Raw genomic sequence first — 27,006 nt, 5'->3', positions numbered from 1 at the left:
TGACTTGCTTTTTTTTTTTTATTAAATGATACATTGAAAGTATAAAAAGTTGCCTCAGTACAAGCAAATTACAGAATAACGCATACAAAAGCGCTATGGACTACATGTGACAATTCTGTTTAACTTCCATCTTGATGATTTTATATCAGTATCCAAAATTACATACTCCGGCATTTTTTCCGAATATAGTCTTACATGATTGCAATTCCTGAGGTAAACTAAGTGTCCACTGCCAACATCCTTGGACGAAAACCAAGCCCCCCGGGAGAATTCAGATATTTATATTCACACATACAATACAACGGAATTCATCATTGTAATCAGATATTACAGATTTAAAAATGGAAAATGGACTCTTGCAATACGTCTGTATCTATATATAATTTTACCAGCAGGGCCTCTCGAAATGTTGTGTAAGTATAGTTTAAATGGATTTCATTAATAAGTTTCTGCATTTAGATAAAAATCCTTGGCTAATCTGTAAGAAGTGAACACTGACCAGCATCGCCAAATAGAAAATCAAAAGTTTCAACAATTTGCAAAGCAGCACAGAATTGACACCCTAAAGAGGATGCCAATTTTGCTAACTATAGCTCTTAACCACTCTTCTCCATGGAAAACCTTTAAGCTAAATGTTGTCAGTGTTTGGGTGCGCAGGCAAAATTTAATTCTGAATATACCATCGAACTTTTGCCAATCAGGCGCTGTCTACCATCATAGGCAGTTGTTTTCAATGAAATGAGCCTGTGGACACTACATTAAAAATACTTCTTTAATAAATATCAAAGTAGCGTATTAGAGATAGCACACACTATTTTTCTATCCCAAGAATAAAAATTGATGTTTGATAAGAGTTTCGGAGCCCAAACAAGCAGGGGGCTAGCCCTCTTCTGGCTCATCTGTGATTGCACAACCGAGGGCCACACGGAGATTAAACAATGCCATCTTTGAAAAATCACTTTCTGGTATTTCTCCCAAAGCCTGTCTCTTCATGCTTACTTCACATTCTTTATCTAATAAAATAAACTCTTTGTTTTATTTACAGCAAAATTATTACAGCAAATTTACTTCCCCTCTACCTTTTAATTAAATCTTCCAGTAAGCCAAAGTCTAAGGAAAGAAAAAGTACATTGTTGCCTATTGAAAAGGTAATACAAAGCCTTTTCATTTCCTTACAAACGTTAAAGGCCTTTACAATACTTCCTAAATGGCTGGGCTCAGTGGCTCACCCCTGTAATCCCAGCACTTTGGGAGGCTGAGGCATGCAGATCACTTGAGGTCAGGAGTTCGAGACCAGCCTGGCCAGCATGGTGAAACCCCATCTCTACTAAAAATACAAAAACTAGTCCGGTGTGGTGGCACAGGCTTGTCGTCCCAGCTACTCGGGAGGCTGAGGCAGGAGAATCACTTGAATCCGGGAGGCGGAGATTGCGGTAAGCCGAGATCGTGCCACTGCACTCCAGCCTGGGTGACAGAGCAAGACTCCATCTCAAAAAGGCAAAAAATACTTCCTAAAAACAATACTTTTTTTTTTCCAAGTCAAAACCAATAAGCTAGATGACAGAGTTAGCTTTTATTCACAAATGTAGTTAAACATGAGGGGTGTTTTGTAGAAACTCAAATTTCTACAAATATTAGTGGTGCATTTTGGTAATATTGGGACAATAAATAAGTTATTTAATAATACAATTTTAAGACGAAAGCTACCCCAAACAAAGCATTATCTGTTGACTGCCTGAGAAACATGAAGATCTTCAATGTTAGTACTTTTCCGCTCCTCCTTTCTTGGGTGGTCATCTGAAATGCACAGAAACCAATGTTAATACTTATTCCAAGTCAAAACACGCAGACAGGTAGACACAGCTACAAACATTTTAGGATGTTACATATTTAATATTCTATGAGTACTTTAGATGGTTTAGGACAATGAAAAAACTTATTATTTTTTAAACACTATTGAAGAAATCAGAGGCCAGGAGTGGTGGCTCATACCTGTAATCCCAGTACTTTGGGAGGCCTAGGTGGGCGGATCACCTGAGGTCAAGAGTTATAGACTAGTCTGGCCAACATGGTGAACCCCCTCTCTCCTAAAAATACAAAAATTAGCCGGGCGTGGTGGCAGCCACCTGTAATCCCAGCTACTCAGGAGGCTGAGGCAGGAGAATCGCTTTAACCCAAGAGGCGGAAGTTGCAGTGAGCCAAGATCGTGCCATTGCATTCCAGCCTGGGCGAAGAGTGAAACTCGGTCTCAAAAAAAACAAAGAAAAAGAAAAAGAAAGAAATCAGAAATGTCTGGCATTAGGGACTCTAATTATTCAAAAGAGTTTCTTGACTTTTTTTTTTTTTGAGTAGAGTACAACCTGCAGTAAACCCATGCATAAGTAGTTACAAACCTCTCTCTTACATGTAAGGAATGAAATTTGCAAGAAAAGAGAAGGTGTGGCCGGGCGCGGTGGCTCACGCTTGTAATCCCAGCACTTTTGGAGGCCGAGGCAGGCGGATCACGAGGTCCGGAGATCCAGACCACGGTGAAACCCCGTCTCTACTAAAAATACAAAAAAATTAGCCGGGCGTGGTGGCGGGCGCCTGTAGTCCCAGCTACTCGGAGAGGCTGAGGCAGGAGAATGGCGTGAACCCGGTAGGCGGAGCTTGCAGTGAGCCGAGATTGTGCCGCTGCACTCCAGCCTGGGCGACAGAGCGAGACTTCGTCTCAAAAAAAAAAACAACAACAAAAAGAAAAGACAAGGTGTTCAGTCAGCATTTTGAGGGTTGCCAAAGCTCTTCAATTACAACACAATGAAAAGCACTTCAAATAGGATCACCTGAGGTCAGCAGTTAGCGACCCTGTCTCTACTAAAAATACAAAAATTAGCCAGGCGTGGTGGCGGGCACCTACAATCCCAGCTACTCGGGAGGCTGAGGCAGGAGAATCGCTTGAACCCAGGAAGTGGAGGTTGCAGTGAGCCGAGATCGTGCCACTGCACTCCAGCCTGGGCGACAGAGCGAGACTCTGTCTCGAAAAAAAAAAAAAAAAAGAACCTAGAGACTTAATATCCTAATGCAACAAAAATGTATGCAAAAACTAGATTCTTGAGAATATATGAACCCCAAACACTTTCTACAACTGACAAAACATCTTTCTTGCAACAATTTTGATAATAGGAAAAAATACATACATAAATTTAGATAAGCTGCTAGAAAATGCAATTTTGTCACTGGATTTTCTAATTCTACAATGTGATTATACACATGCTTTATTAGTTCTCAGCTACTTATTCTCAGTGCCAATACTACTTTAAGGGTCTGGAAAACAGATGGAAATCTCTCTCCCTTTATTTTAGGTAACTTTGCTGGACAGAAAAAAATTAACAATTTCCTCAGAGGGCAACAATTTTAGGTCTTCTAGAAAAGTGTTATAAAAAATGAAGTCTATTATGCTTGATAGATGTGCAATAAAGTTAAGCTGATGACTGTCCCTATTATAAAAATCTGGTCTTTCATTTACAATAAAAATCTTCGCCAGGAATGTAGTCCCAGCTGTAGTCCCAGCTACTTGAGAGGCTGAGGTGGGAGGATCACCTGGGCCTGTGAGGTCAAGGCTGCAGAGAGCCATGATTGTGTCACTGCACTCCAGTCTGGGTGACAGAGTGAGACCCTATCTCTTAAAAAAAAAAAAAAGAGAGAAGAAAAAAAAGTGTGTGTATATATATATAAAATTGAATAGCAAAAACTACTTTGCCTCCAAGATTACAAGCACTAACAGCAGCAGTGCAAATGCACTGGCTGTCATTTCAAAGGTGGGTGTGCCTACATAAACCCTCTTCATTTTTTTTCAGCACTGAAAACTTGGATGAGAGAAGCACTTTTTCATCTTGGCATGCTTTGGACTTACTTCTTTCCTTTTTTTTTTTTTTTTTGAGACAGAGTCTCGCTCTGTCGCCCAGGCTGGAGTGTAGTGGTGCAATCTCGGCTCACTGCAACCTCCACCTCCTGGGTTCAAGCGATTCTCCTGCCTCGGCCTCCCGAGTAGCTGGGACTACAGGCGCACACCACCACGCCCAGCTAATTTTTGTATTTTTGGTAGAGACGGGGTTTCACCGTGTTGGCTAGGCTGGTCTCAAACTCCTGACCTCAGGTGATCCGCCCACCTTGGCCTCCCAAGGTGCTGGGATTACAGGGGTGAGCTGCTGTGGCCCTGCCTGAACTTACTTTCAAATAAAAGGCAATTTAGTTTCAGGGTTTGATATTTCTGTTGAATGAGCTTCTGTGGAGACAAGGTGCTGTGATGTAGAGAATAAGGATTTTAGTATCTTCATAACCTTTTCAATGCTGTCAAATAAGAGTTATGGAGACAGTGAGCTAGAGTTGAGGAAGTAAATGGAAAGCTTAAGTGTGTTACTGAAACATGATGCAATCCTGGCTGACAACTTTCAAAGCACTACACAAAGAGGTTGTGTCAAGAAAATTTTTGATGAACGAGAAAATAATTTGCAAAATCACTGTTCTTCCCCGATTCTTTCAGCAGTCATCCTCATTTCTGAGCTGTCTACAGAGCTTTCCACAGAACAGGCACCCAAGGTGGCTTTACTGACTTGAACTCGATTCTGATGTTCCTGGCACTTTAGTGGTGTAGGGGTCGTGTGTCTAGGTGTCTCTTTCCCTCCCTCCCTCCATAAATACCTTTCTCTCTATGGTGTATGCGTAATCTACCGCTTTCATCTCAGAAGAACAGAAATTGGTTAGGAAATAGTGTTCCTTATAACTTTCTTACTAGTCATGAGCGGTGAGTATTAACAAGGCTGATTATGAAACTTACAAACCAGAAAGTTATTTCTCAAGCAGTTATTTTTCTTTACAGGACTGATAGTATCAATGACTTGGGGTTGCTGTGTTAAGAAGTGTTAAGGTGTACAATATCCACTGGTGACAACTGAACTCAGAAATCCATATTGTCATATATTCTTGGTAAGTGTATAGACTGATAAAGCCTTTTTGGAGGGGAATTAGACAATATCTACTATATTTTTAAATACGCATATCCTTTGAACCAACAATTCTACTTTAGGCATCCACACAAGAGAAACGTGTAGATAAAGATACAGTGGTACATCACAATACTGTAATGTGTGGACAATACTTAAATGTGTGGACAAAGATATAATGTTACATCACAATACTGTAAAAGCAAAATATTTAAAACTACATAAGAGTGATTATAAGGTGGGAGGCTAGCCTGGGCAACATGACAAGACCCTGAATGCAAAAAATTAAAAAATAAGCGAGGTGCGGTGGTGCACTCCTATAGTCCTGGCTACTTGGGATGCTGATGTGGAAAGACTGACCCCAGGAGTTTGAGGCTACAGTGAGCTACGATTGTGCCACTGCACTCCAACCTGGATGACAGAGTAAGACCTAATCTCTAAAATTAAAAAAAGGATGATTATAAGAATACTCTGGAATATGAAACAAAGTTAAAAATGAGATCTACACGTATCAACAAGTGAAAAAAAGCAAATTGCAGGATAACGTGCACCATAACAATGCATGCATATTTAAATACACAGAAATGAGTATTTGAGGCGCTGGGCATGGCCAGATGCAGTAGCTCATGCCTGTAATCCCAGCACTTTGGGAGGCCAAGGCGGGTGAATCGCCTGAGGTCATGAGTTGGAGACCAGCCTGGCCAACACAATGAAACCTCATCTCTACTAAAAATACAAAAACTAGGCGGGTGTGGTAGCAGATGCCTGCAGTCCCAGCTACTTGGGAGGCAGGAGAATCGCTTGAACCTGGGAGGCGGAGGTTGCAGTGAGCTGAGATCGTGCCATTGCACTCCAGCCTGGGTGACAGAGTGACAGTCCATTTAAAATTAAAAAAAAAAAATAATAATAATACTAAAATAAAATAAATAAAATAGAAATGAGTCCCAAAGAATACCCTGCAAACCGCTAACAGGGATACTTTCTATAAAAAGGGAGAAGAATTGAGGAGTTAGGGAGAGGCAAGAAGGAAGAAAGGAAAGTTAAAGGGAACTTTTTACTATTTAAAAAATTTGGAGATTTACTCATGTACTTGCAAAATTAATGTTTTATTTTGCTTGTTAAGTACTTGCCAATTAGTAGGCAGTAATGTCAGTTCCTTACCAATCCCTAAAAAGAGAATTTGGAAAACTTCTCCATAATCTATACATGGGAAGGTATATGGGAATAGCCATCAAATGTGCTGATTCTGCTACTAATTATCTGCTACATGCCTCAGATGAGTTACTTAACCTCTTAGTATTGGAACCTTCTTAAAGTTTTCTCAACTGTAAAATAAGTAGGTGGGAATGACTTATTTTCCAGCGTTCCATCCAGTTCAGCATTCTAAGATATATAGAAAGATATCTCCTAGTGCGGTCAGAAACCACCTCCAAAAGAGGTTATCCTGATTCACTGTTTACTTTCAGACCTCAAGAGACATCAAGCACCTAACACGGTCACTACTGGTCACAGCAGTTTAGGAAACTACAAAGGCAATCCACATTTTAGGTGTTTCCTAGAAGTTCGTGTCAACATTCAAGATTTACATTTGTTCTGATAATTGGCAGCCTAAACCCCACCTTTAACTGTCCTTAAAAATTGACCAGCTCTCGGCTGGGCGAGGTGGCTCAAGCCTGTTAGCCCAGCACTTTGGGAGGCAAAGGTGGGCAGATCACAAGGTCAGGAGATCCAGACCATCCTGGCTAATATGGTGAAACCCTTTCTCCACTAAAAATACAAAAAATTAGCCGAGTGTGGTGGTGGGCGCCTGTAGTCCCAGCTACTTGGGAGGCTGAGGCAGGCGAATGGTGTGAACCTGGGAGGCGGAGCTTAGAGTGAGACGAGATCACACCACTGCAATCTAGCCTGGGCGACAGAGCGAGACTCTGTCTCAAAAAAACAAACAAACAAACAAAACAAACTGATCAGCTCTCTACCACAACTGCAAACACTGAGCTGTAACCCACTCAACTCAAATGGTGAAAATGGGATCCTATTTCTGGGATAATCAAAATAACTGAGGGCCAGGTACAGGCTCGTGCCTGTAACCCCAACACTCTGAGAGGCCGAGGTGGGAAATCACTTAAGACCGAGTTCAAGACCAGCCTAGTGAACATAGTGAGACTTCCATCTCCACAAAAATTAAAAAATTAGCTGGGTGTGGTACCTGAAGTCCTAGCTACTTGGGAAGCTGAGGCAAGAAGGTGAGAGGATTGCTTGAGCCCAGCAGTTCAAGGTTACGGTGAGCTACGATAGCACCACTGCACTCTAGTCAGGCGACAGAGTGAGACCCTGTCTCAAAAAAATACATAAAAATTTAAAAGCTACTAAAAGCTCATTTAAAAAACGCAATCTGAAAGAAATGTGGGCCATTCTCCTAAGAATCTGTAACTTGTAGGTAACTTCCACTCTAACATAAACAGTATCCTAAAAATGCAAATGACTTCTCTATCTGTATTTAGCAATCTTACCTTTTATTTTGCAGTCATGGAGAGGAAAAAAAAAATCACTTGATAAAAAGCTATTCAGTATACTAAAGATCTAAGCTGCTCCAAATACTTAGAATTTACAAGAAAATTGGAGTTTTCAATTTTTTTATTTTACTTTTTAAAAATTTAATGTAATTTTTTAATTAAAAAAAAATAGAGATGGGGTTTCACCACGTTACTTAGGCTAGTCTCAAACTCCTGGCCTCAAGCGATCCACCTGCCTCAGCCTCCCAAAGTGCTGGGATTACAGGCATGAGCCACTGTGCCTGGCCCAGAGTTTTAAATACTTCTATAAAGAAATTACATCTAAGAATTCTGCCCAGTTATGCCTCCCACCCTTCCCTGTCCAAGATTCTTTCCAAAAAGCATTCTGTTTCTTGGAGTAACACAGGCTAGCCATATTAGATATAAGCAGAATTAAACTATGCATCAAAAGCTCAGTAAAGACTCCAGAAGAAAAATATATAGGAAGAAAATATATTTGCTGACAGCTAAATGATGAATCTTGGAAAACTCATACCTACTGGCTTTCTTCTACTAGATTGTCTGCCAAGACTTGGGTCTGAAGGCTGAAGTGAAGGCCCTTTCAGAAATGCATTCTGGATGCCATCCTTAGTTCCATGCAAGAAATGGGCTAAAATCCCATATAAAAGAGGTCTATAGCAGGAAGAAAACAAAACAAAACCAAAAGCTAATAAATCTGCATAAATGCGAAAAGCTTAAAACATTTATTCTTTAAAAGGTAACCTCTGACATCAAAATGACCAAGTGATTCACTAGACTTTAAAAAGCTGCATGATTATCCAAATTGCAAATTGTTCATACTTTTAAATTTAACAGTACCACTTAATTTCATGACAATTTTAAAACCCAGAGAAAATATGTTAACAACTTAAATCTCATCTACACTGAAATATCATTTCTATCAATCCACAGGAATTTATCTTTTAAACTCCAAAGTCCAGTAGAATATTTCCCAATACCTAACCCCATCTAATACACAACAGGTATTCAATAAACACCTCTTGATTAATAAGTCCTTGCCCTGAAAAAGTCTTAGGTCCTGAGAGCCAGGTGACCTGAGTTCAAATCCTGGCTTTGCCATTTGCTAGCTGTGGGACTCTGTGTAAGATTCTTAACCTCTCCAGCCTCATAAATGTTTCTTCCTTTATAAATTAGGATAAGCACCGTCCCTCCCTTATAGGGCTGTTAGGCACTAAATGAGTTAATAAATGTCAAGTGTTTTTTACTGTGCCTGGCACATATGAAATGGTATATAAATGTTAGCTCCTGTGCAGCTAACATTTATTTAGATTATTTATATTACCTAATATTTTAAAATCTTCTTTATAGTTTACAGAACGCATACCTCTTCTCATCTGATCCTCATCGTGTAATGTCAAAATCATCAACCGCAATTTATAAAGGAGAAAACCACAGCCAGGAGATTTGCTAGAGATTCCCTCAGATAGTAAACAAAGTTCACACTTGAACCCCAAATCCCATATTGTTTTCCTTACACTGTGCTGCCTGGGGATTTACATTAGTACTCTTGCATAAAGGAAAGCTGCTCTGCTGACAATAAAGAGTGGCACAACGGAAATGTTTTCCTTTGTTTCCAATCTCATATTTGAAAACACAATTAAAAGGATTTAATCTTTATTTTTAATTTTTGTGGGTACATAGTAGGTGTATATATTTGTGGGGAGGATTTATTTTTTGAGATATGTAGCTATTTACTAGCTGGTATAATGGTTTACAGTATGACACTCCCTTCCAAAGATGGAATCTCATTGCCCTCTCTGAGTGTGAGCTGAACTCACTTCTAACTGGCAGAAGGCTGACTTCGGAGGCCACGTGGTAATGGCCCTGCGGCTTCCTCCTTGCTTTCTCTCTTGGATTGCTGCCTTTGGGAGAAGTCAGATGCCTCAGGACACTTCAGCAGCCCTGGAAAGGTACATGCAGTAAGGAATTGAGGCCGCCTGTCAATATCATTATGAGTTTGGAAGCAGATAGTTCAGCCACATTCAAGGCTTCCGACTACAACCCTGGCTGGCATCTTGACTCCAACCTCACGGGGAAGCCTGAGCTAGACTTACGTGACTAAGCCCATCCCAAATCCCCAAATATTCCACAAATAATCTATGTTGTTGTTTTAAGCTACCAAATTCTGGAATTATACCATACTAATTTTTCCATGCCACAGGGAAACCAGGAAAGTAAGTTTCTTTATTTAATAAGATGCTGCAACTCTTAAGCATCACCTAGTAATACAAAACAGGTCTCTTTGTTTACTTTACAGTAATCTTCCCCAAAGTGTTAATTGGTTCAAGATGATTTTTAAATGTTAACAATTTTATTTTTAAAATTAATATTCAATAAAATTTACTTGTGATTAAAATTTTGGGTTGGACATGGGGGCTCAGGCCTGTAATCCCGGGACTTTGCGGGGCCAGTCTGGCTTCAAGCAGGAGTTTGAGACAGCCTGAACAACATAGCGAGTCCCTTAGCTCTATAGCAATTTTATTTTAAATTAGCCACACAAGGTAATATGTACCTGTGGTCCCAGCTACTTGGGAGGCTGAGGTGAGAGGATCGCTTGAGTGCAGGAGAGGCAACTTGCAAATTCATGGATTAAGGTTAATTTTTAAAAATAAGTTTCAAAAAGATAATTGAAAGTGCGGCCTCACAATAACTTGCCTGTAATTCTGAAATGCAAAATTCTGAAAACTGGATTCTCTTCATATATCTGGCAAAAAATCATCAGATGGCAAGGGTTGACCTAACAAGGCTATCACAGACTTTATCTTACTTTGTGTGAAAATATTAATGTGCCGGGTATGGTGACTCAAACCTGTAATCCCAGCACTTTGGGAGGCCAAGGCAGGAGGATCACCTGAGGTCAGGAGTTCAAGACCAGCCTGACCAACATGGAGAAACCCCATATCTACTAAAAATACAAAATTAGCTGGGTATGGTGGCATGCACCTGTAATCCCAGCTACTCAGGAGGCTGAGGCAGGAGAGTCACTTGAACCCAGGAGGCGGAGGTTGCAGTGAGCCGAGATCACGTCATTGCACTCCAGCCTGGGTGACAAGAGCAAAACTCCGTCTCAAAAAAAAAAAAAAAAGAAATAAAATATTAATGTGATTGTGGAACACTACTTTAGGACTCCCTGGCACATATATGTAGTATTTGGTATATGTACCACATTACTTTTTTTTTTTTTTTTAAAGAATTGAAGTCTTGGGCCGGGCGCAGTGGCTCACACCTGTAATCCCAGCACTGTGGGAGGCCAAGGCAGGAGGATCATGAGGTCAGGAGATCAAGACCATCTGGGCTAACACAGTGAAACCCCATCTCTACTAAAAATACAAAAAATTAGCCGGGTGTGGTGGCATGTGTCTGTAGTCCCAGCTATTTCGGAGGCTGAGGCAGGAGAATCACTTGAACCTGGGAGGCGGCGGTTGCAGTGAGCTGAGATCACGCCACTGCACTCCAGCCTGGATGACAAGAGCGAGACTCCGTCTCAAAAAAAAAAAAAGAATTGAACTCTCGCTGTGTGGCCCACACTGGAATGCAGCAGCAAGATCATGGCTCACCGTAGCCTCAATCTCCCGGATTTAAGCAATCTTCTTGCCTCACCCTCCTAAGTAGCTAGGACTACAGGCATGTCATTTTAAAACCTGAAAACGTTTGGATTTTCAAACATATATCTAGCCTCAATGGTTTTAGATGCAGCACTGTAGATCTGTAAGTAAATAATATGAGTAATATGTGACTATGGCAAACTTTGTGAATGCCAATCAATGAAGCGTGAGAAACAGGGGCTTACAGAAGTCGCTTTTAAAAAATAAAGCCGTTTCGGCAACTTTGTTTTTTTTTTGCTTCCTCATCCTCTCTCAAACTTACTTTTTTTTTTTTTTTTTTTTTTTAAATGGAGTCTCGCTCTGTCGCCCAGGCTGAGTGCAGTGGTGCGATCTCGGCTCACTGCAAGGTCCACCTCCCAGTTTGATGCCTATTCTCCTGCCTCGGCCTCCCAAGTAGCTGGGACTACAGGCACCCACCACCTTGCCTGGCTAATTTTTTGTATATTTAGTAGAGACAGGGTTTCACCATGTTAGCCAGGATGGTCTCCGTCTCCTGACCTCGTGATCCACCCGCCTTGGCCTCCCAAAGTGCTGAGATTACAGGCATGAGCCAATGCGCCTGGCCTTCTTTTTTAAAAAAGTATGAAACGTTTCACGAATTTGTGTGTCATCCCTTTGCCCGGGCCATGCTAATCTCTGTACCGCTCCAATTTTAGTATATGTGCTGTTAAAGTGAGCACAAACTTCTTAATACTTTCATCTGTAGTAGGTATCTCAAAAGCTACCAAGAAGCCAGTAGGAGTATAATCATTGCTTATTTCCATCAACTGCTAAATGTAAAATGATGTCTTGTATTAAATGATGTAATACCTCACTGCTCATCCTAAGTCACGCTTAGATTCCCCCAATTATTTTTCCCACTGTTCTCAATTATACAATTTTTATACTTTTCAAAACACTTGTCACCAGGTGCAGTGGCTCATGCCTGTAATCCCAACACTTTGGAAGGCCAAGGCAGGTGGGTAACTTGAGCCGAGGAATTGGAGACCAGCCTGGCTAACATGGTAAAACACCATTTCTACAAAAAATACAAAAGTTAGCCAGGCATGATGGTGCATGCCAGTGCATGCCTGTAATTCCAGGTACATGGGTGGCTGAGGTGGGAGAATCGCTGGAGCCCAGGAGTTCGAGGCTGCAGTGAGCCCTGATCAAGCCACTGCACTCTAGAGACCTGGGCAACAGAGTGAAACCCTGCCTTGAAAAAACAAACAAAAAAAACCTCACAGCACTTTGGGAGGTGGAGGTGGGCAGATCACTTGAGGCCAGGAGTTCGAGACCGGCCTGGCCAACATGGTGAAACCCCATCTCTACAAAAAAATATGAAAAAAAAATTAGCTGGACATGGTGGTGCACACCTGTAATCCCAGCTACTCAGGAGGCTGAGGGAGAATTGCTTGAACCAAGGAGGAGATTGCGGTGAGCTAACATGGGGCCACTGCACTCCAGTGTGGGTGACAGAGGGAGACCCTATCTCACAAAAAGGAAAAAAGAAAAAAAAAAGAAACGGGAAGATGAGGGGAAGACAAATAGGAAAATGTCATAAAGGAGTTACTACCTGAACAGGGCCAACAGAAAGGAAAGATACTCCAATAGAAGTTAAGAGGGAGAAAGGTGATCTAGGGCTTCTAGGATAAGGGAATGGTTTACAAGGCAAAGAAGCATAAAGTTGCAAACTGTCTTCCGGGCACAATCAGAAATCAGGTGTGAGGAGATACAACAACAGACAGGTAGAAAGATAGAGGCGTAAAGTGCTATGCTAAGCAATTGGGACTTCACTATACACACAATGACAAAGGTAGTATATGATCCTGGAACATTAATTTTACACAAGGATTTGTGGGAGAGTTAAATTTAACTGGAATGTCATTCAAAACATTTGTATCGTAAGGCTGTTGTACCCAGGCGAGTTAAGAAAATGCCACACTTTGAAATCAATTAAGAGTCCTTTATTAAGCCGGCGGCCAAAGAGACAGCTAATGCTCAAAACTCTCTCGGCCACGAGGAAGGGGCTCGATTAACTTTTATACCTAGGTTTAGGAAGGAGAGGGGGACTCAAATGTAATAATTCTTTTTTTTTTTTTTTTTTTTTGAGACGGAGTCTTGCTCTGTCACCCAGGCTGGAGTGCAGTGGCGCGATCTCGGCTCACTGCAAGCTCCGCCTCCCGGGTTCACGCCATTCTCCTGCCTCAGCCTCTCCGAGTAGCTGGGACTACAGGCGCCCGCCACCGCGCCCGGCTAATTTTTTGTATTTTTAGTAGAGACGGGGTTTCACCGTGGTCTCGATCTCCCGACCTCGTGATCCGCCCGCCTCGGCCTCCCAAAGTGCTGGGATTACAAGCGGGAGCCACCGCGCCCAGCCAAATGTAATAATTCTACAGAAGAAAAAACATGCAAGAATCAAAAGAATCAAAATGGTTACAGAGTGATAAACAACTTAAAAGACAAATGGTTACAAGAAGAGCAACGGTACCAGGTGCAAGGTTCTAAATCTTTCATTCTAATTAGATACAAGGTTTATGCCGGACACGAACTCAAGGTTTTATGTTGTTATCTCTTGGAGAAAAATCCTGGGAACTTCATACATTGTTGGTTGGCACCTTATCAGTTAATTGGGCTCCTTTGAAATGCTGAGGATCTGTTTACCCAGGCCAACTCCTCACGAAAGGGGGGTGGGCAAGGAGCCCTAGAGTCTTGTAAATTAAGGGGTCAATTGGAGTTTGTCCAGCTTTCCTAGCTAGAGAGAGTCTTATTTACATGAGAAGCAAGGCTAGGTGATTTAAAGAGACAAGCAGGACAAAATTCAAAGTAATGAGTTGAAGTAAAAACAAGGTTAGGCATTTCAAAGCAAACAACTTTCAGAACTTTTTTTTTTTTTTTTTTGAGACAGGGTCTGGTTCTGTCACCTAGGCTAGAGTGCAGTGGTGTGATCTTGGCTCACTGCAACCTCTGCTGCCCAGGTTAAAGCGATTCTCATGCCTGAGCCTCGCTAGTAGCTGGGACTATAGGCGCACACCACCATGCCTGGCTAATCTTTTTGTATTTTTAGTAGAGATGGGGTTTCACCATGTTAACCAGGCTGGTCTCGAACTCCTGACCTCAGGTGATCCGCCTGCCTCAGCCTCTGAAGTGCTGGGACTACAGGCATGAGCCACCGTGTGTGGCTAGAGATGGGGTTTCCCCATGTTGTCCAGCCTGGCCTTGAACTCCTGAGCTCAAGTGATCCATCCACTCCAGCCTTCCAAAGTGCTGGCATTACAGGCATGAGACACCTCACTTGGCCTTAAGAACTTTTAGGATGAGAAAACGTAAGGCTTCAAAGAAAGTTCTAGATTTAAAAAAGGGCTGCTTTAAGCTATGTTCTCAGGTCTCCTATGTACTTTTTTTTTTTTTTTTTGGCCATACAGGGACTCTCCAGAAAAAGTTTAAGAAACACTGAAATAGAAAAAAAACTAAGAAAACTAGAAAGTGGTCATCCTCCTTTTCAAGAGCATAGTTGGTGAGAGGAGGTACACAGAGGGCAGAGGAGAGAGTAATAGTAATGAAAGCAGTGGGCTGATTCAGTAATCTTGGTAGAAAAATGAATTAAAGCAGAAGCTTGGGGTTGGAAGTTCATGGTTTTTTTTTTTGTTTTTTTTTTTTAGGAGAGGAGAGATCTGAGTACATTCCTAAGTTGAAGTGAAGGAAGAGTTAAATATGAAGAAAACAACTGACAAAGCAAAGCCTCAGAGGCCAGGCACAGGGGGCTCACACCTGTAACCGTAGCACTTTGGGAGGCCAAGGCAGGAAGATCACTCGAGGTCAGGAGTTCAAGACCAGCCTGGGCAACAAAGTGGGGTCTTGTCTCTACAAAAATCATTTGAAAATACAAATAAAAGTTGAAATTATAAATTAAAAAAAAAGAACAAAGCCTTAGAATTAGAAGGACAAAGGATCAAGAAGTCAAAAGGAGCTAACCCCAGAAAGAAGATGCTTAGTCACTCTGAAGCTATGAAATTTTAGCTTCAGCAAACACAGATCTCATCTGACTTATTCATAGCTGCACACCCTGGATTTAGTACAATGCTTGACACACACTAGATCTGAATAAATACTTGAATTAAAATGAAGTAAAACCACCATGGTACAATTATGATTCTAATACAATATTTGGAAACTTCTTTAAAAAAAATTCTTACATTGTATTATCCTTTGATTCTTCAAATGCATTTAGTTCATGGATGAGAAACTGTCTGTCCAATGGAACTACAGGTTGACCAGATTCTGGGAGAAATAAATTCATGAGAACACTGAGTCTATTAAACTAAAAAGCAAATAAGATTTTGAAAAGAATCACATTTACCAGACATACACTTTTCAGATTTTGGAAGAATGATGACAACACATACCAAGACAGATCAAATTGCCTGTGATTTTATGACTTTCAAATATCTCTTTTGTTAAATGCATGTCTTAATACAGTTTAACATAAATTCACTTTTTAAATTCCCCAGTGTTTGGTTGGAAAAATACCGTTTCTGTATCCAAATTATAATACTAAATTTTAGAAGTCTGTTTATCAATAACTTATTTTTGAAAAGAATATCCATTTGGTGACAACAATTATAAATAAAAATTAAAGTTAACCTGAAGTGTGGGGCAACGGGAACTTTCACACTTTGCTAGTGGGAAAGCACAATGGTACAGCCACTTTGGAAAATATTTGAGCAGTTTTCTTATAAAGGTGAGCGTGCACTTAACCACACAACCCAGCAATCTCACTCTTAGCTTTTTACCCAAGATTAATGAAAACTTATGTTCTCACAAAAACCTGTATGTAAATGTTTATGGCAGCTTGATTCCTAATTGCTAAAACTAGAAACAACTCAATGCCCACCAACTGGTCATAGATGAGCAAACTAGCACAGCCACACAACAGAACAGTGTTCAAAGGAAAAACAAACATGGCTGAATCTTGAATGTATTATACTAAGTGAAAAGAGGCAGACTCGAAAGGCTACATCCTGTGTGGTTCCATCTATAGCAGGGGTCCCCAACCCCTGGGCCACAGATTAGAAACTGGGCCGCACAGCAGGAGGTGAGCAGTGGGCAAGCAAGTGAGCGAAGCTTGATCTGTGTTTACAGCTGCTGCCCATCGCTAGCATCACTGCCTGAGCTCTGCCTCCTGTTGGCAGAATTAGATTCTCATAGAAGCGTGAACCCTATTGTGAACTGCGCATGCGAGGGATCTGGGTTGTGCACTCCTTATGAGAATCTAATGCCTGATGATCTCTCACTGCCTCCCATCACCCCCAGATTGCAGGAAAACAGGCTCAGGCCTCCCACTGATTCTACATTATGGTGAGTTATATAATTATTTCATTACGTATTACAACATAATCATAGAAATAAAATGCACAATAAATGTAGTATGCTTGAATCATCCTGAACCATCCTCCCAGGTCCATGGAATAATTGTCTTCCACGAAACTGGTCCCTGGTGCCAAAAAGGCTGGTGATATCTTGATTGTGATCTGGTAGTAATTATACAACTGCAGGCATTTGACTAAAGCTATAGAACTGTACAGTTTAAAAGGTAAATTTTATTGTATGTAAATTATATCCCAGTTTTTAAAAAAAAGCCAAAACATTTAATATGAAAACTTGACCACTGTCACTATATTTCATTCTAGTGAAGCCTAAGACCCCTAATTGATATTTTCATAATTTCTTCTTTTCTGGGTGTAACTGGTATCATACAGCCATCTATAACAAACAAAGGAAAGCAGAGATGCTGACATCAAAGATCCTTAAACCATAAAAATCATGAGTCTTTATGTAGTTAAGATGTATGTTTAATATTAAATAAAGGATCTGTAATGAAAAATTCTAACTTCACAAAGAATTCATTCTCTCTTGCAAAATCTACTTCCTGGCCTCGTTTCTTCGCTGAGGCTCATCTCCGAGGCATGAAGTAGTCAAAGCAGAGATGGAACCTGAAACAAGGGAATCTGATGACATACATTCAGGGTGCCTCAGACCAACCCCTAGCTGCATCCCCCACCCCACCAAGTCCAGGGGTAACCAGTATTCTGACTTATGTATATCCAGTCTCTCCTCACTTTTATGAGAGAAGACATTTAAAAAGTCAGCAGAAGATATTAAAAATATTCTCACCACTCAATAACTGTTACACTTGAAGAGAAAATTTATGTCTTAAGAAATAAAATTCGACAGATAAAGGAAATTTAACTGCCCACCCCCAACTCCCAATATCATTCTCTGCCTCCTATCACTAGGATGAGTTTGGAGTTTCCCCGCTGATAGAGTCTGGATATTTGTCCCTGCCCAAATCTCATGTTGCAATGCACTCCCCAGTGTTGGAAGTGGGACCTGGCGGGAGTTGTTTGGAGCATGGGGGTGGATCCCTCATGGCTTGGTGCTGTCCTTACCACAGTGAGTGCGTTCTCATGAGATCTGGTCATTTATAAGTGTGTGGCACTAACCTTCCCCACCCTTGGCCCCTGCTTTCACCATGTAACGTGCTTGCCACAGTGAGTAAAAGCTCCCTGAGGCCTCCCAGAAGCTGAGCAGATGCCAGTGCCATGCCTGTACAGTCTGCAGAACTGTGAGCCAAGTAAACCTCTTTTCTTCAACCAGGCACAGTGGCTCATGCCTGTAATCCCAACATTTTGGGAGGCCGAGGCAGGTGAATCACGAGGTCAGGAGATTGAGACCATCCTGGCTAACATGGTGAAACCCCATCTCTACTAAAAATACAAAAAATTAGCCAGGCATGGTGGCACGTGCCTGTAGTCTTAGCTACTCGGGAGGCTGAGGCAGGAGAATCGCTTGAACCCAATGAGGCAGAGGTTGCAGTGAGCCGAGATCACCCCACTGCACTCTAGCCTGGGTGACAGACACAGGAAGACTGCTTGAGCCCGGGAGGTCAAAGTTGCAATAAGCCATGATCACACCACTGCAGTCCAGCCTGTGCAACAGAGCGAGATTGTGTCTCTGGAAAAAGAAAAAAGAGACAGGGTCTCTGTCTGTTGCCCAGACTGGAGTGCAGTGATGCGATCATGGCTCACTAAAGCCCAAAGCACATGGGCTCACATGATCACCCCCTCCCCGACCCCCGCTCAGCCTCAGCTAGGACTACAGACACGTGCTACCATGTGCGGCTAATTTTAAAAATTCTTTTCCAGAGATGGGGGGTCTCCCTGTGTTGCCCAGGCTGGTCTCGAACTCCTGGGCTCAAGTAATCTGGCCTTGGCCTCCCAAAGCACTGAGATTACAGGTGTGAGCCACCCGCCCAGCCTATGTTTTAACAAATAATATATTTAATCAGCGTATATTTTCAAAGCTTAATACATAGGAAAAAACTAGTGGCAAACAGGACAAAATATCAACAATTGTTTATTCTCAGTTCCATGAATTATAGATGATTTTTCCAAGTATATGCCTAGTTTAAGTGATTATTTAGTTATATATTTTCCCTTGTGAGAATTTGTTTAAGCTACAGAAAGAACCCATGTGATTTTTGTGTCCCAGTCACCCAGATGGCACTGTTTGGTAAGAGAATTAGATTTCTAGGATAAACAGTTTCTGAGAATTGGGGAAAGGGAAGAAACAGATTTTATGTGATAAACAATAACCACTTACCTGCTATGAGGACAGATGCTGTATACTTATATTTGTTGAATTCTAAATACTCTCGAATTAATTCATTAATTAGAAGGTTTTCATGAGACAATGATGGTCGGGGTTCACGGTCATCATCTAGGGCACTGAAAACTTCAGCTCGGATCCTTGCTTTTAAATGCCCTAATACCCCCTTTTTTTCCAAGGTGTCCTTTAAAACTGTTCGATATAAAATATTAAGGCTTCAGTTACAGAGTAAATTTGTCATTCTTAGGCATACTTTGAAAAGAAATGTTGAACAGGTAAATGGTACAAAAGCAGCTCTCAAGCAGCTCTCAATCTAAACATTGTGACAAATTATTAAACAATTACACTAACTACTACCAGCCATGTTTATACTAAAAAATATAGTTCTCATGTTGCAGTGATTTAGTCTTAATATATTTGAGCAAATTCAAGTTTATTCCTATATCATCAGCACTGTCAGGGGCTGTAGTCTAATAAATATCCTTTTTTTTTTTTTTTTTTTTTTTTTTTTTTTTTTTTTTGAGACAGAGTCTTGCTCTTTCGCCCAGGCTGGAGTGCAGTGGCACGATCTCAGCTCACTGAAACCTCTGCCTCCCAGGTTCAAGCAATTCTCCTGCCTCAGCCTCCTGGGTAGCTGGGACTACAGGCACGTGCCACCACGCCCAACTAATTCTTTTTGGTATTTTTAGTAGAGACAGGGTTTCACCGTGTTGGCCAGGATGGTCTCAATCTCCTGACCTCGTGATCCACCCACCTCGGCCTCCCAAAGTGCTGGGATTACAGGCGTGAGCCACTGTGCCCAGCCAATATATAATTCTTCAGTGAGGGGAAAAGGCAGGGGATAGAATTATAGTTGCTTACTGCAACCTGAACTTAAGGCCCAGTCTCTCATGTATTTTCAAGAGTGTTTGCCACTGCACACAGGTTCTGCTTGTCGCTAACAACCTCCAGTCTAGAAAGATGATTAAAGAAAACAACTACATTCCATAAAAGAAGTCGGTTGCGTTACTGTGTAAAAACCTCTGATGGCAGGGCATGGTGGCTCACGCCTGCAACCCAGCACTTTGGGAGGCCGAGGCGGGTGGATCACGAGATCAGGAAATCGAGACCATCCTGGCTAACAAGGTGAAATCCCCGTCTCTACTAAAAACACAAAAAATTAGCCAGGTGTGGTGGCACTCACCCGTAGTCCCAGCAACTTGGGAGGCTGAGGCAGAAGAATTGCTTGAACCTGGGAGGCAGAGGTTGCAGTGAGCCGAGATGGTGCCACTGCACTCTAGCCTGGGCAGAGTGAGACTCTGTCTAAAACAACCAACCAACCAACCAAAAAAAACACAAACCTTTGATAATCCAGAACCCTTTAGGGAGTGAAAAGGTGTTTTGGGCTTTTTGTTGTTGCTATTTTGAAACAATCTCACTCTGTCACCAGGTTGGAGTGCAGTGGCACGATCTCGGCTTACTGCAATCTCCAGGCTCCCTGGTTAAGCGATTCTCCTGCCTCAGCCTCCCGAATAGCTGGGATTACAGGTGTGCGACACCACAACCGGCTAATTTTTGTATTTTTAGTAGAGACATTGTTTCACTATGTTGGCCAGGATGGTCTCCATCTCCTGACCTCGTGATCCACCCGCCTCAGCCTCCCAAAGTGCTGGGATTACAGCATGAGCCACTGTGCCCGCTGGCCTCGTTGTTTTAAAGACAACTATGAGTTAATTCCTTGGAACAGTAGGATTCTGAAATTTTAAGCCTAGTTAGAAATCTAGCACATGACTACATCAATGCCATCTTAAGGAGTCAGGGATGTGTATGCAGAATGTAAATCTAACTTACTGATTAGCCAGAGTCACCATGACAAAGCAGTTATGATCATGGGATTTGACTGTACATATTTAGTACAGATAATGGGGATCTTAGGACTGAACTGGCACCATCCCTTGTCGTGATCTGGAACTTTCTATTTTCAAACAGTTCCTACTGGCTAAATGACAACTTCAGAGAATAAACACATCTCATCCACAGAGTCAAGAACATAGCAAGAGCTCAGTAGGTGTCACCTAGGAGGATTATAATACATTGCTGTATACTACTGGGAAATCAATGTAGTTTAATACTGTTCTGCACCCTGCCAAAGGCACCAAGTAAGTACACCACAAAAACAAAAATCCATAAAGAGAGCCCAGCAGCTTATCCAAGTCAGTATGGACATAAGACCTTTCTAAGCTTCAATAAATAATATCAACAATAACCCTGGATCATATGACTAAAGAGATAGAATCTTCACTGACTCTTGACCTTTCTTTCCCCTCATTTTTAAAGCATCCCTTCAACCTTCTTGCAGATAGGTTAAGTACAGTTATCACCTGATCAGAGTTTGTAACAGGCCCATAAAAGGAAGGTACAGCCTTATTGTACTCTTAGAATCATAACTGAACCCCTATTCTCTAATTCCATCTCTGGAAATTAGATGGAGAGATTTTGTCACTGGCAAGGATCCTGTCCCGATTACTCTGTATTGCACACAGGACAGCCTCAAACTGGACAGAGAAATGAGAATTAGTGACAGTGGAAGGAGGAAAGCTAGCATGTCTCATCAGCACCTCGGTGGTGGATTACCAACCCATGCCTTAGTTGCCTTCTCTAAAATAATGAGCTCTACCTCTCAGAGATAGAACCAAGTAAGGAGGAAAAATGTGATCGTGCTTAAAAAAGGTAAAAGCCCATAAAATGTAACGTAACTGGCTGGCAAACAAGTTTTCACCGGGTTTCTTTTGGAGGTCCATACCACTTTACCTTTCCCTCTATTACGCTTAGAACACTGGGCCATCAAAACTTCTTTGGAAAGGTCTTAACCTCGCCTATATTTCAAGAGTACCTTTATTTTTTATTTTATTTTTTAATTTGTATTTTTTTTTGAGACAAGGTCTCATTTTGTTGCCCAGGCTGGAGTGCAGTGGCACCACTATAGCTCATTGTCACCTCTATCTCCTGGGCTCAAGCGATCTTCCTGCTTCAGCTGCAACTACAGGCACAGGCCACCATGCCCGGCTCTTTTTTTTTTTTTTTTAATAGAGATGGGGTCTCACTATGTTGGCCAGGCTGGTCTTAAACTCCTGGGCTCAAGCGATCCTCCCAAAGTGTTAGGATTACAGGCCTGAGCCACTGTGCTTGGCCATTCCAAGTGTACCTTTAAATCCTCTGAAAATGTATGCAATATTACATGTGATGTGTATTTCCCTGGGAACAGGATCTGTAGATTCATGTGAAATCTGTTCTTGTGGACAGACGCATGCCTGTTCTATGATTGTTCACCAGCCCTGTGCCCCAAATACACACTTTTATACACGTCTCCTCTCTAAAATCTCTAAGAATTACTAGTTTAAACCATGGGTTCCCTGCAAACTGGAACTGGTTTTATTTATTGGACAGCAATATTGCTCAGTGATTAAGACCTGGTGCTCCAGTGCATCACAACTAGGTTCCCACGCTGTGTCTCTTTCTAGTGAAATCACTTTGGGCTATTTCACTTCTCAGTACCTCAGTTTCCCAATCTATGAAATGGGCATAGGGTTGCTACAATCAGGTAACACACAGGCTGAGTAGTGCCTGACACATGAAGCTCAATAACTATTATTACTATTACCTGTCTGGACACTTGCTTCAAAGTAAACAGTGTACGAACGTCATTAATGACTGGCACATAACTAGCTTAGAGTATCTTTTCCTGAAAAGACAGGAGAATGGCCAGGCCAGCAAACTTTTTGCCTCTAGTTTCTTCCGATGAAAAAGGGGCCAGGCGCTCACGCCTGTAATCCCAGCACTTTGAGGGGGCCAAGGCGGGACGATAGCTTGAGACTAGGAGTTCAACATCAGCCTGGGCAATACAGCAAGACCCCGTGTCTACAAAAAATAGAAAAATTAGCCGGGCCTAGTGAAGAGCCCCTGTATTCCCACCTGCTCTGGAAGCTGAGGTGGGAGGATCGCTGGACTCCCGCAGTTCGAAGCTGCAGTGAGCTGTGATCGCGCTACTGCACTCCAGCCTGGGCGACAAAGAGACCGTCTCTTTAAAAAAAAAAAGGCAGGGAGGGGAAGGCTACTTAACAGGTTGTTCTAAGGATCCAACGAGACAACCAAGCAAACTGTTTAGGGCAGTGCCTAACCCAATAGGGGTTGTGGGAATTGTAGTCATCAGCCCTGAGTGCCAAGCCTGGTCCAATTCCTCCAGCCCCCGGCAGGATCCAAGAAGATGCGTCAGGGGCCCAAGATGCAGGCCTGTAGGCCTCTTAGATGCGTGAAGATTATGCAACTCCTCCTTTAGCTCCAAACTGGCTTAAAACTCGCCAGTGGGCAACCTCTTCCCCATAAGAGCTCCCCGCGCACGGGCCGAGACAGCAGCCAGACGCTCCCTGCAGGCCCTCACACCGAAGAATGACGCCTGTAAAAGCCAGCCCATGTGTTCCGCGCGCTCTCCTCGCGTCCTATCCTTTCCACCAGATGAAGGCCCGACGCTTCCCTGCGGAGGCCTCCCTGCTCGCACTCACCAGCCTTCAACTCCGCCACAGTCGCCATTTTTCAACGGCCGCCAGGGGCGCGCCTCGGCCCTGCGCACGCGCAGCTCCGCCCCACTCACTCTGCGGCGTGGTCTGTAGCCAATAGGCGCACAGCTATCGCCCCGCCCACTTCCGCCCCTCTCAGTTTACGACCTCCGCGGTTGAGTGGGTGGTGAATGTCGACCAGAGACTCCACCAATCAGCGAGCGCTCTCGAAGGGCCCAGTTGAGTGAGAGGAGAGTGAGGGCGGGGACTGAGGCAGTTGAGAGCCCTGTGGGGTGCTGCTGGCACCTTAGTGCTTAACTTTAGCCAGCTGAGTTTTTCATTCTGTCTGCAGCCTCAAGTACCAACTGCTAATAGTTACCACCTATTAACCTTGCGGTTCTCAAACTTGAGCATGGATCCTCATCACCTCGAAGACTTGTTTAAACAAATTGTTTGCTAGTCCTCCCCATAGAGTTTCTGATTCTGTAAATCTGGAGTGAGGCCCTGGAATTTGCATTTCTATCGAGTTCCCAGGTGGTACTGGTGCTGCTGGTCTGGAGATCACACCTCGACAACCACTGTATTAAGCGCTTACTGTGACGCCTTAGTGCATTATTTCCTTATGATCACGCCGTTTTTACAAAGAAGGAAAGAGTCCTCCATCGCTGAAGAGACTTAACCAAGGTCACCAGCCTGTCCTCTTCCACTCGCACTTACACAGTGCATGTAAGGAGTCCAGGAGCTTTTTATGGAACTAACTAATGAAGGAATAAGCTCTAACATCCCATAGAAGTAAAGGAAAAGGAACAGGGGAACAATGTACCCTAAACTGAGTGTGAGGTTGCATGATTCCAGTTGTAATGGTGGGGAGATCCAAACACTTGGCTAAATAATAAACATCGATTAGACGTACACCTGAGTGGCCGGGCGCGGTGGCTCACGCCTGTAATCCCAGCACTTTGGGAGGCCGAGGCGGGCGGATCACGAGGTCAGGAGATCCAGACCATCCTGGCTAACACGGTGAAACCCCGTCTCTACTAAAAATACAAAAAATTAGCCGGGCGTGGTGGCGGGCGCCTGTACTCCCAGCTACTCGGGAGACTGAGGCAGGAGAATGGCGTGAACCCGGGAGGCGGAGCTTGCAGTAAGCCCGAGATCGCGCCACTGCACTCCACCCTGGGCGACAGAGACTCCGTCTCAAAGAAAGGAAAAAAAAGTACACCTAAGAGCGGCCAGGCACGGTGGCTTACGCCTGGAATCCCAGCACTTTGGGAGGCTGAGGTAAGAAATTCGAGAACAGCCTGGCCAGCCTGGTGAAACCCCGTCTCTACTGGAAAAAAAAAAAACAAAAAAACCGTCTCTACTAAAAAAAATACAAAAATTAGCCGGGCGTGGTAGCAGGCGCCTGTAATCCCAGCTATTCGGGAGGCTGAGGCACGAGAATCGCTTGAACCTGGGAGGCAGAGGTTGCAGTGAGCTGAGATCGCGCCCCTGCACTCCAGCCTGGACAACAGAGAGAGACACTGCCTCAAAAAAAAAAAAAAAAAAAAAAAAGCCACCTAAGAGCAAGGAAACCTCTTTCCCAGGAACTTCCATCATACTTTTGTTTCCATGCCTATTGTTTTTAAAATTGATACACTGGCCGGGTGCGGTGGCTCATCCCTGTAATCCCAGCACTTTGGGAGGCCGAGGAGGGAGGATTGCTTAAGTTCAGGAGTTTGAGATCAGCCTGGGCAACGGAAGACCCCATCTCTCCAAAATAAATAGAAAAAATTAGCCGGGCATGGTGGTGCATGCCTGTAGTCCCAGTTACTCCAGAGGCCGAGGATAGAGGATTTCTTGAGCTCAGGAGTTCTAGACCAAGCTGGGCAACATGAGATGCATTTCTACAAAAAAAAAAAAAAAAAAAAAAATTAGCCAGGTATGATGGTGCATGCCAGCTACTCCAGAGGCTGAGGAGGGAGGATCACTCGAGCCTGGACGGCTGATTGTACCACTGCACTCCTCTCTGGGTGACAGAGTGAGTCTCTTTCTCAAAAAAAAAAAAAGAGAGAGAGAAAGAAAAATTGATATATCACAATTATACATATTTTGGCGAGGGACGTGATATTTTGATACACATATACAATGTGTAATTATCAAGTCAAGGCAATTGGGATAAACATCACCTCAAACATTCTTTGTGTTGGATACATTACAAGTATTCTAGTTATTTTGAAATACACAATCAATAATTGTTAACTAATTTTTTTAAAGGGAGGGGAAACAGCCTGGGCAGCATAGGGAGAACCTGTCGTTAAAAACGAGCAAACAAGGCTGGGTGCGGTGGTTCACGCTTGTAATCCCAGCATTTTGGGAGGCCTGAGGCGGGCAGATCATGAGGTCAGGAATTCGAGACCAACCTGGCCAACACAGTGAAACCCCATCTCTACTAAAAATACAAAAATTAGCCAGGCCTGGTGGCAGATGCCTGTGATCCCAGCTATTCGTGAGGCTGAGGCAGGAAAATTGCTTGAACCCAAGAGGCAGAGTTTGCAGTGAGCCACGGGTGCAGAGGTTGCACTCCAGCCTGGGGAACAGAGTAAGATTCTGACTCAAAACAAAACAAAACAAAACAAAAAAAGAGCAAACAGCTAGGCACGGTGGCTCACGCTTGTAATCCCAGCACTTTGGGAGGCCGAGGCAGGCGGATCACCTGAGGTCAGGAGTTTGAGACCAGCCTAGCCAACACGGTGAAAACCCATCTCTACCAAAAATACAAAAATTAGCTGGGCATGGTGGCAGGCGCCTGTAATCCCAGCTACTCGGGAGGCTGAGGCAGGAGAATCGCTTGAACCTGGGAGGCGGAGGTTGCAGTGAGCTGAGATCACGCCGCTGCGCTCCAGCCTGGGCGACAAGAGCGAAACTCCATGTCAAAAAAAACCAAAACGAACAAACAAACAAAAAAAGTACAAACAAAAAATTAGCCTGGCATGTGTCCCTGTAGTCCCAGCTACTTGGGAGACTGAGGCAGGAGGATCGCTTGAGCCTAAGAGGCCGAGGCTACAGTGAGCCACGATCATGCCACTGCATTCCAGCCTGGTGACAAGGGGAGATGCCTTTTCTTTCTCTTCCTTCCTTCCTTCCTTCCTTCCTTCCTTCCTTCCTTCCTTCCTTCCTTCCTTCCTTTCCTCCCTCCTCTCTCTCTCCTTCCTTCCTCCCTCCCTCCCTCTCTTTCCTTTACTTTCTTTCCTCCTTCCTTCCTTCGTTCCTTCATTCCCTCCCTCCCTCCCTCTCTCTCTCTCTTTTCTTTCTTTCTTTCTTTCTTTCTTTCTTTCTTTCTTTCTCTCTCTCTCTCTCTCTCTCCTCTCTCTTTTACTTGAGACTTAAAAAAAAGAGGGGGGCGGGCAGAGTATCTTGACCTAGATTCTAGGATAATGCCCTTTAAACTGCTGGTTAACCAAATAGTAGGTTTTGAAATCTATGTATTAGTAGATCCCCGTGAGTACGTTTTCAGTGAAATAGAATGTACCAAATAGAAAACATAGAAGTATGGTTTTCTAGAACTTTCCTTTCAGGTATACATGTGTGTTCTGGTACCTGCTGTATTTCTTAAAGTGATCGGCCATCAAAAAAGTTTGAAAGTGATTGTAACCTAGAGGAATCTCTTCCTATTCTAAACTAGATT

The 27,006-nt window shown here is 43.0% G+C and overlaps 1 protein-coding gene and 1 non-coding gene across 6 annotated transcripts; both read right to left on the bottom strand.

Annotated features, from left to right (window-relative positions):
• Positions 1 to 23,717, bottom strand: CEP20 (centrosomal protein 20). 5 transcript variants are annotated; one of them, XM_055253421.2, is made up of 6 exons: positions 23,346 to 23,713; positions 22,759 to 22,866; positions 18,802 to 18,999; positions 15,336 to 15,420; positions 8,031 to 8,167; positions 1 to 1,797 (listed from the first exon to the last, which is right to left on the bottom strand). In XM_055253421.2, exons 1-6 carry the CDS (start codon positions 23,371 to 23,373, stop codon positions 1,721 to 1,723), a joined length of 633 nt encoding a protein of 210 aa, XP_055109396.1. In that variant the 5' UTR covers positions 23,374 to 23,713; the 3' UTR covers positions 1 to 1,720. The 5 variants fall into 5 exon arrangements, with proteins under 5 accessions (XP_055109396.1, XP_055109397.1, XP_055109399.1 ...); XM_055253422.2 differs by lacking the exon at positions 22,759 to 22,866 and having other exon boundaries at positions 23,346 to 23,706; XM_055253424.2 differs by lacking the exons at positions 8,031 to 8,167; positions 22,759 to 22,866 and having other exon boundaries at positions 23,346 to 23,717.
• Positions 11,737 to 11,840, bottom strand: LOC129468674 (U6 spliceosomal RNA). The gene has a single exon (XR_008652756.1). It is a non-coding gene; the product is annotated as a U6 spliceosomal RNA (small nuclear RNA).
• Positions 23,718 to 27,006: the final 3,289 nt, after the last annotated feature.

Source organism: Symphalangus syndactylus, chromosome 18 (genome assembly GCF_028878055.3).
Source record: "Symphalangus syndactylus isolate Jambi chromosome 18, NHGRI_mSymSyn1-v2.1_pri, whole genome shotgun sequence".
In the NCBI taxonomy this organism is placed as follows: Eukaryota; Metazoa; Chordata; class Mammalia; order Primates; family Hylobatidae; genus Symphalangus; species Symphalangus syndactylus.
This window is presented reverse-complemented; position numbering and strand designations above follow the sequence as displayed.